The sequence below is a fragment of the Podarcis erhardii genome (assembly GCF_964252035.2).
Source record: "Podarcis erhardii genome assembly, chromosome: 18".
In the NCBI taxonomy this organism is placed as follows: domain Eukaryota; kingdom Metazoa; phylum Chordata; class Lepidosauria; order Squamata; family Lacertidae; genus Podarcis; species Podarcis erhardii.
This window is the reverse complement of record NC_138516.1, coordinates 10867190-10879510: the sequence shown is the minus strand read 5'-3', so window position 1 is coordinate 10879510 and position 12321 is coordinate 10867190. Positions and strand designations below refer to the sequence as shown.

Genomic DNA, 12321 nt, shown 5'->3' with positions numbered 1-12321 from the left:
TCTTACATGTTTGATGCATTACAGTATTTTAATATTTTATTGGAAGCCGCCCAGAGTGGCTGGGGAAGCCCAGCCAGATGGGCGGGGTATAAATAATAAATTATTATTATTACTCGGCTACAAGGGATCACCAAAGATAGCAGGCAAGAATTCAGCCCGCACAACGCCGCTGGCTAAAGGAGGGAACTACACAATTTGACCAAACGAATTTCCATAGGGACAAGGGTCAGGTTCTGCTCTTAGGCATATTTAGGAGGCGGGACACCGGGCTTATTAGCAGGACATGGGAGAAAGGATCTGGGGGTCTTGGTGGACCGCAAGCTGAACGTGAGTCAACTCTGTGATGCAGCAGCAAAAATAGCGAATGCTATTCTAGGCTGCATCCACAGAAGTCTAGTGTCCAGATCAGGGGAAGTCATGTTGTTGTTGTGTAGTCGTTTAGTCGTGTCCGCCTTTTCGTGACCCCCTGGACCAGAGCACGCCAGGCACTCCTGTCTTCCACTGCCTCCCCCAGTTTGGTCAAACTCATGTTTGTAGCTTCGAGAACACTGTCCCACCATCTCGTCCTCTGTCGTCCCCTTCTCCTTGTGCCCTCCATCTTCCCCAGCATCAGGGTCTTTTCCAGGGAGTCTTCTCTTCTCCTGAGGTGGCCAAAGTCTTGGAGCCTCAGCTTCAGGATCTGTCCTTCCAGTGAGCACTCAGGGCTGATTTCCTTAAGAATGGAGAGGTTGGATCTTCTTGCAGTCCATGGGACTCTCAAGAGTCTCCTCCAGCACCAGAATTCAAAAGCATCCATTCTTCGGTGATCGGCCTTCTTGATGGTCCAGCTCTCACTTCCATACATCACTACTGGGAAAACCAGAGCTTTTACTATACGGACCTTTGTTGGCAAGGTGATGTCTCTGCTTTTTAAGATGCTATCTATTCTGCCTTGGTCAGGCCACAACTGGAATACAGTGTCCAGTTCTGGGCAGCACAATTTAAGACGGATGTTGACAAGCTGGAAGGTGGACAGAGGAGGGAGACCGAGACGGTCAAGGGCAAGGCTCAGCAAACTTTTTCTATCTGGTGTGTGTGTATGTGTGTGTGCAAAAATATAACCCCCTTTTGTCTCTAGCAATCTCCCAACACGGTTAATTAACATCTTACTAATGATGTAAGCGGCTGCCTCCCAGGGGTGTGTGTGTGTCCTTTTTCAGCTAAAACGACTGCGTCTCTTGAAATGGGAAAAGTTTTTCCCGCCTTCATTTTAAGGGCATTTTCTGACCGGTTGGCGCAGAAGGCTTTCGCCGCCACTCGCACGCAGGACAACGTAGTAAGCGGCGAACAACAGATGGAGGAGGAAGTATCTGCTTTTAGCTACAAAAATGTGGAGAATAGGGACGAGGGAGGGAAGGGGGGGTCAGATGCGGGAAGGAAGAGGTCGTTTGATGTCCGCCTGCTGTGTCCGGTTCATTGTATCTGAGCCCCCACAACAGAAATAAAACCCCTCCCCGAGTCTTACATGCCCCCCCCCGGATGGTGGGGCTTTGTGTGGTGGAGAAAAGAAAAAAATCTTTATTTCAGTAATAGAAACATGAGAGTCTGCTAGATTGGGGCAACAGCCAGTGCCGGATTTACATATAAGCTAAAGAAGCTATAGCTTAGGGCCACACTCTCTTGGGGCCCCCCCAAAAAAATTAAAGGGGGGGAACCTGGATGTGTATATTTCCAAAATATAATCAATCAATCTATCTATCATCTATCTATCTCTATCATCTATCTATCTATCTATCTATCTATCTATCTATCATCTATCTATCTATCTATCTATCTATCATCTGTCTGTCTATCTATCTATCTATCTATCTATCTATCATCTATCTATCATCTATCTATCTATCTATCATCTATCTATCTATCTATATCTATATCATCTATTTATCTCTATCTATCATCTATCTATCTATCTATCTATCTATCTATCTATCTATCTATCTATCTATCTATCTATCATCTATCTATTTATCTATATCTATCTATCTATCTATCTATCATCTATCTATGCCAGTGTCGGATTTACGTATAAGCTAAACAAGCTCTAGCTTAGGGCCCCACTCTCTTGGGGGCCCCAAAAAATTTAAAGGGGGGGGACTGGATGTACATTTCCAAAATATAAGATAAAAAACAAAATAAAATAAGACCTACATACAGCAAGAGTGTTTTGTGTTGTGTCGGCTCCTCTGGTGTAAGTCATGGGCCCCGCCTGCTCCCTAAAATATCCCTGGGTTGCTCCTTTCTATATATTTTCTATATTTTGATCTTTATAATTATTAGTAGTTTGCGCCATATATTTACACCTCTTGTTGATGAAACCCTTATTATTTGAAAAACCCCGTATTTTGTGATGTGCAAATGGCTTGAGATACCTATGAGGTCCATAAATGACCATATAGCATATATTCAACACAAAAAAACAGCGGCAATTTGTTGTTGACAAAGGACAGCTGGACATATAAAGGGCTGAGGGCCGCATCAAACCTAAATCCGGCTCTGCCCTGGAAAACAGGGGCACTTGGAGGGTCTGTCTACTGCGTGTAGGAAGAATAATGCAGAGAAATGGGTCACCATAGCAAGTACCGTCTTTTTTGCTCTATAAGACTCACTTTTTCCTTCCTAAAAAGTAAGGGGAAATGTGTGTGCGTCTTATGGAGCAAATGCAGGCTGCGCAGCTATCCCAGAAGCCAGAACAGCAAGAGGGATTGCTGCTTTCGCTGCACAGCGATCCCTCTTCCTGTTCTGGCTTCTGGGATTCAGAATATTTTTTTCTTCTTGTTCTCCTCCTCCAAAAACCAGGTGCATCTCGTGGTCTGGTGCGTCTTATAGAGCGAAAAATACGGTAGATTTGGGCTTGCCGGTTGCCCCGTGAAACAACACGTCGGGAACCACAACCTTGCGTCAAAGCGGTTCCGGATTCCTTTCCCTGCAAACCGAGAGTTGGGCGTTCCATAAAAGCGTCAACGCTCTCTAACCAGGAATTTTTGCAGGTGTCAAAAAAAGGCGTTTTAAAGGCTTCTCGGGTTTATATGGCAAAGTGCTGCGATGATTGTCGGGTGTGTGCGTGCATTTGTGTGCCGACCAGCTCGAAATTAAATCGAAAGCCACTTCCGGTCAGTTGCTATTTTGGGATGGGATTTAGTCACAAATTGGCATATTCCGGTTTCCAGTTAGAAGCAGGTGTTTTTGCAGGAAGGAAAGTGACGGGGAGGGCGGGGCGAAGGACCGAGAGCTGCGGCGCGGCAAAACCTTCGTGCAAACCCATCGGAATGGAAGCGCGAGAAAGAGGCGACGTTGGTTGATCTTCCTGCAAACTTCACAGGGCAAATCCTCGATAAACGTGCTGCTAAACCAGTATTTTAAAAAGTGAAAATCCGGGTGTGAGATCGAAATTATTCCTCCCTCCCCGTTGCAAATCAGGTTTATTGTTAAAATGTACAGACTTTCAGCTGTTTGCAAGAAGCAAATCGAACACACAGTTCCCCCAGATTCGGCTAAAAACGCAACTTTGCAAACAGCTGGGTTTTACTTCGTTCCCTTTGTCTGTGTTGGACACGATCCCTTCTCTTGCTCGTTTTCTCTCTCTACAATAACCCAGCGAGGCAGAGAAGCAGGCATTGGTTCAAGGTGGCTGATTTCGATGTTTATAGGGCATCTATGTGTCCCTTGTGGCGCTGTGGGTTAAACCACAGAGCCTTGGACTTGCCGATCAGAAGGTCGGTGGTTTGAATCCCTGCAATGACGGGGTGAGCTCCCGTTGCTCGGTCCCTGCTCCTGCCGACCTAGCAGTTCAAAAGCACATCAAAGTGCAAGTAGATAAATAGGTACCGCTCCAGCGGGAAGGTAAACGGTGTTTCCGTGTGCTGCTCTGGTTCGCCAGAAGCGGCTTAGTCCTGCTGGCCACATGACCCGGAAGTTGTACGCCGGCTCCCTCGGCCAGTAAAGTGAGATGAGCACCGCAACCCCAGAGTCGGCCACGACTGGACCTAATGGTCAGGGGTCCCTTTACCCTTTACCTTTATGTGTCCCTTGAAGTCTGAGTTCCTGCATCTTCTTAAGTCTTCCTCTTGTCTTTCTCTCCAGGATCATCGACACGAGTACAATTCAGCAGGAAAGACTCCAGGCCATAGCGGTAAGTCCTTGATTTTGCATCATCGTCATCATAATTTCTTATTTATACTCCCCCCCCCAAATCTGGCTGTGTTTCCCCAGCCACTCTGGGCGGCTCCCAACAGAATATTAAAAACACAATAAAATATCAAACATTAAAAAGCTTCCCTAAACAGGGCTGCCTTCAGGTGTCTTCTAAAAGTCAGATACTGAGGTCCAGCTGACCTTGAAAGCCCTAAATGGCCCAGTAGACCTGAAGGAGCGTCTCCACCCCGGATACCTGGGTCCATCTCCCGAGGGCCTTCTAGCAGTTCCCTCCCTGCGAGAAGTGAGGTTACAGGGAACCAGGCAGAGGGCCTTCTCGGTGGTGGCGCCCTCCCATCAGATGTCAAGGAAATAAACAACTATCTGACTTTTAGAAGACATCTGAAGGCAGCCCTGTATAGGGAAGCTTTTAATATTGCACAGACTATTATATTTTAATATGTTGTTGGAAGCCGCCCAGAGTGGCTGGGGAAACCCAGGCAAATGGGCGGCGTATAAATAATAAATTATTACTATTAAATTGTTATAGTTGTTTATTTCCTTGACATCTGATGGGAGGGTGCCACCACCAAGAAGGCCCTCTGCCTGATTCCCTGTAACCTCGCTTCTCGCAGGGAGGGAACCATCAGAAGGCTCCAACCATCTTGCCGTCCGGTGAGCAACCTGGCGCCAAATTCTGCACCAGCTGAAGTTTCCGAATCTTCAGCCCTACGTACTAAGCATTGCATTAATTTAACCTGGAGGTTACCAGAGCATAGATGACACGAGTTAGGCTATCCCTGTCCAGATAGGGAAATTGGCACAAAACTGCTGGCAAATTTTTGTAAGGACTTTTTATTTTTTAAAAAAATTGCAAATTGATGTGGAAATGAAGAGAACTCCATTTAATAATGGTGGCGGGGGAGAGAATGAGAAACTTAAATTGGCCGTTTCCTAGTTCCTGGTTAGTCAGAATGCAAGGGTGCTGATGTTGTTGTTGTTGTTTAGTCGTTTAGTTGTGTCCGACTCTTCGTGACCAGAGCACGCCAGGCCCTCCTGTCTTCCGCTGCCTCCTGCAGTTTGGTCAAACTCATGCTGGCTGCTTCGAGAACACTGTCCAAGCATCTTGTCCTCTGTCGTTCCCTTCTCCTTGCGCCCTCCATCTTTCCCAACATCAGGGTCTTTTCCAGGGAGTCTTCTCTTCTCCTGAGGTGGCCAAAGTCTTGGAGCCTCAGCTTCAGGATCTGTCCTTCCAGTGAGCACTCAGGGCTGATTTCCTTCCGAATGGAGAGGTTTGATCTTCTTGCAGTCCATGGGACTCTCCAGAGTCTCCTCCAGCACCAGAATTCAAAAGCATCCATTCTTCGGTGACCAGCCTTCTTGATGGTCCAGCTCTCACTTCCATACAACACTACTGGGAAAACCAGAGCTTGAACTATACGGACCTTTGTTGGCAAGGTGATGCCTCTGCTTTTTAAGACGCTGTCTAGGACATGCCAAAACAGATCTCAGCTTGTGTCGAGATTCATTTGGTGCTATTGTGCCCATCCCTATTATTATTCTTTTAAATTATTACCTGTGCTTTACCTGGAAGTCCCTGGGCAGGTTGCGCCATTGAAAAGACATTCAGAATTGTTTGGAAACTTGCAGGACGGAACGCAATCGCTAAATATAACCCGGGTCTGTGTTAAAGTGGTGCATCTTCACCATTCACCCCAACTGCACCCCTCTCTGTGGGGAGTTTGCAGGTTAGGGCCTGCGACCGGGAACACCCTCTCCTGGTCCGCTGCCATCCGGAAGGGCGAGGGCGCAAGAATCGACTCTTTTTCACATTTATTTTGGCACATAGGTGAAGCACCAGACTCTGAGAACTGCCACACAGTCACCTCAAGGCAACAGACCCTCCAATTGCCCCTATTGTCCAGTCTCAGACTTACAGAAGCCGTCCCGGTTTCTGATTTGATCCCAGAATGCCCGTTTTTCCTTAGGGAGCCCCTATTTTCAGAGGGGAAACGTTGGAGGGGATGGAATAGGACTTCCTTATTTTCACAGGAGAAACGTTGGAGGGGATGGAATAGGACGTCCCTATTTTCATTGGAGAAACGTTGGAGGGGGTGGAATAGGACGTCCCTATTTGGATTTGGCCTGCTGGCCAGACTTTGGCCATGCCAGACTTCAAGGGACGGGGAGCCATTCGATCCCCGGACGGTGCCCATTCCAAATGTTTGGGTTTTTAAAAACAAAAAAGCAGCAATCTCTCAGAACGCGCCTAAAACGAGAAGCCACTCGTTGCTCTCTCCCAAATCCAGAGAAGAGGAGGAGGAAGATTTGGGAACAGAGGAAGATTTGGGAACAAATTTGCAAAATCTGAACAGATTTTGCAAATTTTTTTGCAGATAAAATCGCTCAGATTCGGGAAGAAGTAGACTCCACCGTGGGAGCAGGGCCGGGGCGGGAGAGTGCTAGAGTCCTGTCTGGTCAAGTTGTGTGGGATCAATTTCAATCTGTTACCTCCGAGGATGTGGACAGGCTGCTTGGACGAGTGAAGCCAACCACCTGTCTCCTGGATCCTTGCCCATCCTGGCTTATAAAAGCTAGCCGGGAAGGACTGGGCGATGGGCTTCGTGGGGTGGTGAATGCTTCCCTCCGTGAGGGAGCCTTCCCAGACCCGCTGAAAGAGGCGGTTATTAAACCGCTTCTTAAAAAACCATCTTTAGATGCGGCCACGATGGCCAATTATCGCCCAGTCTCAAACCTCCCATTCTTGGGCAAGGTGATTGAGCGAGTGGTTGCTGAACAACTCCAGGCACGCCTGGAAGAAGCGGACCATTTGGATCCCTTCCAGTCGGGATTCAGGCCTCATCATGGGACTGAAACTGCCTTGGTCGCACTGGTTGATGATCTCCGGCGGGCTAGGGACAAAGGTGAGAGCTGTTTCCTAGTTCTGCTGGATCTCTCAGCGGCGTTTGATACCATCGACCATGACATCCTTCTGGACCGTCTTGAGGGGCTGGGAGCTGGGGGCACTGTCATACAGTGGTTCCGCTCCTTCCTCCTGGGCCGTGTTCAGAAAGTGGTGGTGGGGGATGAGTGTTCAGACCCCTGGCCGCTCACTTGTGGGGTGCCTCAGGGTTCTGTCCTCTCCCCCATGCTTTTCAACATCTACATGCAGCCGCTGGGAGCGATCATCAGGAGGTTTGGGCTGGGTGTTCATCAGTATGCAGATGATACCCAGCTCTACCTCTCTTTTAAATCAGAACCAGTGAAGGCAGTAAAGGTCCTGTGTGAGTGTCTGGAGGCGGTTGGAGGATGGATGGCGGCTAACAGATTGAGGTTGAATCCTGACAAGACAGAAGTACTGTTTTTGGGGGACAGGAGGCGGGCAGGTGTGGAGGATTCCCTGGTCCTGAATGCGGTAACTGTGCCCCTGAAGGACCAGGTGCGCAGCCTGGGAGTCATTTTGGACTCACAGCTGTCCATGGAGGCACAGGTCAAATCTGTATCCAGGGCAGCTGTTTACCAGCTCCATCTGGTACGTAGGCTGAGACCCTATCTGCCTGCGGACTGTCTCGCCAGAGTGGTACATGCTCTGGTTATCTCCCGCTTGGACTACTGCAATGCGCTCTACGTGGGGCTACCTTTGAAGGTGACCCGGAAACTACAACTAATACAGAATGCGGCAGCTAGACTGGTGACTGGGAGCGGCCGCCGAGACCATATAACACCGGTCTTGAAAGACCTACATTGGCTCCCAGTACGTTTCCGAGCACAATTCAAAGTGTTGGTGCTGACCTTTAAAGCCCTAAATGGCCTCGGTCCAGTATATCTGAAGGAGCGTCTCCTCCCCCATCGTTCTGCCCGGACACTGAGGTCCAGCTCCGAGGGCCTTCTGGCGGTTCCCTCACTGCGAGAGGCCAAGTTGCAGGGAACCAGGCAGAGGGCCTTCTCGGTGGTGGCGCCCGCCCTGTGGAATGCCCTCCCATCGGATGTCAAGGCGATGGACAACTACCTGACATTCAGAAGACATCTGAAGGCAGCCCTGTTCAGGGAAGTTTTTAATATGTGATATTTTAGTGTATTTTTTATCTCTGTTGGAAGCCGCCCAGAGTGGCTGGGGAAACCCAGCCAGATGGGCGGGGTACAAATAATAAATTATTATTATTATTATTATTATTGGGCAGGTGGCCAGCGCTCGCTGTAGGTTTCGGAGGCTCCTAGAGTTTGAAGGCCATCTCCAAGAGGTTGCTTCTCTCAGGGGGGGCCCTACCTCCCCATCGCAGGAGATTCGTCGGCCCCCGTGGCGAGGTGTGTGCCAGGGGAACAGCCCTGCCAAGCCCTGGCGCCGGCCCCTGCTAGTCTCCCGAGCTCAGCTGCCCGAGAATGCGGTGTTCTCAAAAGGGCACCGGATGGGCACATATTTTGGGGGTCCAAAGACATCTGTTTGCCCGGCTCTGTCCGAATTGGCGGTGCCAAATGGCGGGGAAAGGTCGGCGTGTTCCTCACGGCCTCCCCAAATTTGGCTGCCCCATCTTCGCGGCTCGAGGAGGAAGCGGGTTACCGGGGGACCCCTGCCGCGCAGCGCTGGCATCCGGCTGATGTTGTAGCTTCGCCGGCTTCTAAAGGCAGAGAAGAAAAGAGCCTATGTCAGGGACCAGAAGAAGGAAGCCATTGTCTCAGAGAGAGGCGCGTTCAAGCTGAGCGGAGAGTTCCACATTTGTAGCTCTCTCTCAAGGTTACAACCCGGGTTTGGGAAGATGCAAAACAGGCCGGGAGATAGCGAGCTTTCTTGCTTTCACCCTCCTCCCTCCCCAGGAAGGAATTGAGCTCATCGGTCAGATAAATGGCATTTTCGCCCCAGGGACAAATCCGAGAAACGGGGGCACCGTCATGCAGACGGCCCACTGGACACCAGGTCCCCTGTCCATTCCTCTTCCTACCCTGCCTTTAGCATACCCTCTCCCCTGAAAACAGGGACGTCCTATTCTATCCCCTCCAACGTTTCTCCCCTGAAAACAGGGACGTCCTATTCTATCCCCTCCAACGTTTCTCCCCTGAAAACAGGGACGTCCTATTCTATCCCCTCCAACGTTTCTCCCCTGAAAACAGGGACGTCCTATTCTATCCCCTCCAACGTTTCTCCCCTGAAAACAGGGACGTCCTATTCTATCCCCTCCAACGTTTCTCCCCTGAAAACAGGGACGTCCTATTCTATCCCCTCCAATGTTTCTCCCCTGAAAACAGGGACGTCCTATTCTATCCCCTCCAACGTTTCTCCCCTGAAAACAGGGACGTCCTATTCCATCCCCTCCAACGTTTCTCCCCTGAAAACAGGGACGTCCTATTCTATCCCCTCCAACGTTTCTCCCCTGAAAATCGGGACGTCCTATTCCATCCCCTCCAACGTTTCTCCCCTGGAAAGAGGGACATCCTATTCCATCCCCTCCAACGTTTCTCCCCTGAAAATCGGGACGTCCTATTCCATCCCCTCCAACATTTCTCCCCTGGAAAGAGGGACATCCTATTCCATCCCCTCCAACGTTTCTCCCCTGAAAATCGGGACGTCCTATTCCATCCCCTCCAACGTTTCTCCCCTGGAAAGAGGGACGTCCTATTCCATCCCCTCCAACGTTTCTCCCCTGAAAATAGGGACATCCTTTTCCATCCCCTCCAGCGTTTCTCCCCTGAAAACAGGGACGTCCTAAGGAAAAGCAGAACATTCTGGGATCAGATCTGAAACTGGGAGGGCTTCTGTAAATCCGGGAGTGTCCCTGGGAAATAGGGACACTCAGAGGGTTTGGAATCTACCAGAAAAGGGGCATCATTGGGGTCTTTTGCCTCCTGCCCCTTTCTCTCTCTCCCCCCTCCCGTAATGACGCCCCTGTTTTCATCGGAGAAACGTTGGAAGGTATGCAATGCAGGGAGCCCAAAGCCAAGCGTCTCGACTGGCCCCGGTTTCCCGGAAAATAAATCACCGCTCGCGATTCATGCCACCACCACCCCCTCTTTTGGCACTGGGCGCCCGTGGCTGAAGGCTGTTCCCCCTCCGCCGCTCGCAGTACGCCATGTTCCTGACCTCTCCAAATCACCCATCCTGTACAGATCTCGCAACAAAGAGCATTTATGTCGGCTTTAAGGCTAGGAAGGGAAAGCGTGCGCGCACACACAAACACACACACCGCAATTGTCCTGTAATGATCTGTTATCAACAGCTCAGAAGGACGGAGCTTTGCACCCCGCTGAGCATGAGATGGAAGGCTGCCCAATCGCCGCAGGATGCCCTGAAGTCCACACAAGCGCATTTAGAGACACGGGGAGGCCGAGGCTGCATCTTACGGCTTTTCAACATGTGTTTGTGGGAAGAAGGGGGCCCGGTCTAGTTCAGGGTTGTCTGAGCGGCAGCTCGCCCGATTTTCAAACTCAGGGTCCTGTCCCAAACTTTCCCGGTGAGGCCAGGAACTGAGTTTCCGCATGCCAAAGCAGATGCCCAGTGGCTGAGCTCCAAGATCCTAGTCCTCATGGTGGGTTTTAAATTGGCGTGTCTGAATGGTCCTGAACGGTGTAACCCTGCCCCTGTTGCTCCTTCAAGCGGTCAAACACGAACCGGAGCGAGTCGTACAGGATGATGGGGATGAAGTCGGCTGAGATGTCGGCGTCACTCTCATCCTTCTCGTAATTCTCCAGGACCTGCAAGAGATGGGAAGTTAGTTGGTGGGGGGGACTCCCTGGTCCTGAATAGGGTCATTGTTCCCCCGAAGGACCAGGTGAGCAGCCTGGGAGTCGTTCTGGACACACAGCTGTCCATGGAGGTGTAGGTCAGTTCTGTGTCCAGGGCAGCTCCATCTGGTACGCAGGATGAGACCCTCCCTGCCCACAGACTGTCTGGCCAGAGTGGTGCATGCTCTGGTTATCTCCCGCTTGGACTACTGCAATGCACTCTCTGTGGGGCTACCTTTGAAGGTGACCCGGAAACTGCAACTAATCCAGAATGCGGCAGCCAGACTGGGGACTGGGAGTGGAGTCCACATAACACCGGTCCTATATTGGCTCCCAGGATGTTTCCAAGCACAATTCGAAGTGTTGGTGCTGACCTTTAAAGCCCTAAACATCCCAGTGGAAATGAAGGAGTGTCTCCACCATGGACACCGGGGTCCCTCTCCCGAGGGCCTTCTGGCAGTCCCCTCCCTGCGAGAAGCGAAGTTACAGGGAACCAGGCAGAGGGCCTTCTTGGTGGTGGCGCCCTCCCTGTGGAACGCCCTCGAGGAGATAAACAGATACCTGACTTTTAGAAGACATCTGAAGGCAGCCCGCTTTGAGGAAGTTTGGCGTTTTATTACGTTTATATATGTGTGGGAAGCTGCCCAGACTGGCTGGGCTAACACCGGCCAGATGGGTGTGGAATAAATAATAAAATTATTATGGTCATGATTCGCCCTAGGTGGGCAAGCTGAGGCATGCGCAGGTGTGCTCTGCAACTGAGCTGCTGTGTCCCTTTCACCCAGGGCACCTTGTTGGTTAATCTAACCCAAAATCAGCCAAACGAAGGCACACCCAGTACCTTGAAGTCCCCTTTCGGACGCTCATTTTTTTCTGACGCTGTCTGCTAGATACAGGCCCTTCACAACAAAGGAGAGATTGTTTCAGAGGGAAAGGAAGGACAGAGAGAGAGAGAGAGAGAAGAGAAACCGTCAGGAGCAAAGAGACTCTGGCCAGCTCTGTGTCCGTCCTGGGAATGAACGTGAGGCTCTGTTAGCGGAGAAATCTGAGGGCTCCCTTGGACAAAAAACAAGGACACCAGCCAGGAATCCCAGAGCAAAACAGCAGCCAGTCGGCTTGGTCTTTATTGAAGACCCTCGAGACAGGACTCCCACCTGCCACCAGGTGAAACAGGATGGAAGCCCCAAACAAAAGAGAACCCAAACTTTTATTAGCTGCTAATCCCCATTACAGGGACGCGGGTGGCGCTGTGGGTTAAACCACAGAGCCTAGGACTTGCCGATCAGAAGGTCGGCTGTTCGAATCCCCGTGATGGGGTGAGCTCCCGCTGTTCGGTCCCTGCTCCTGCCAACCTAGCAGTTCGAAAGCACATCAGAGTGCAAGTAGATAAATAGGTACCGCTCCGACGGGAAGGTAAACGGCGGTTCCGTGCGCTGC

The 12321-nt window shown here is 50.6% G+C and overlaps 1 protein-coding gene across 2 annotated transcripts in view; it reads left to right on the top strand.

Annotated features, from left to right (window-relative positions):
- Positions 1–12321, top strand: part of PALM (paralemmin) — a 35426-nt gene that overhangs the window by 3047 nt on the left and 20058 nt on the right. For both annotated transcript variants that reach the window (XM_081846356.1, XM_081846355.1), the window contains exon 2: positions 4120–4168. In XM_081846356.1, the coding sequence (XP_081702482.1) occupies positions 4120–4168 (49 nt within the window). The remainder of the gene's footprint in view (positions 1–4119; positions 4169–12321) is intronic.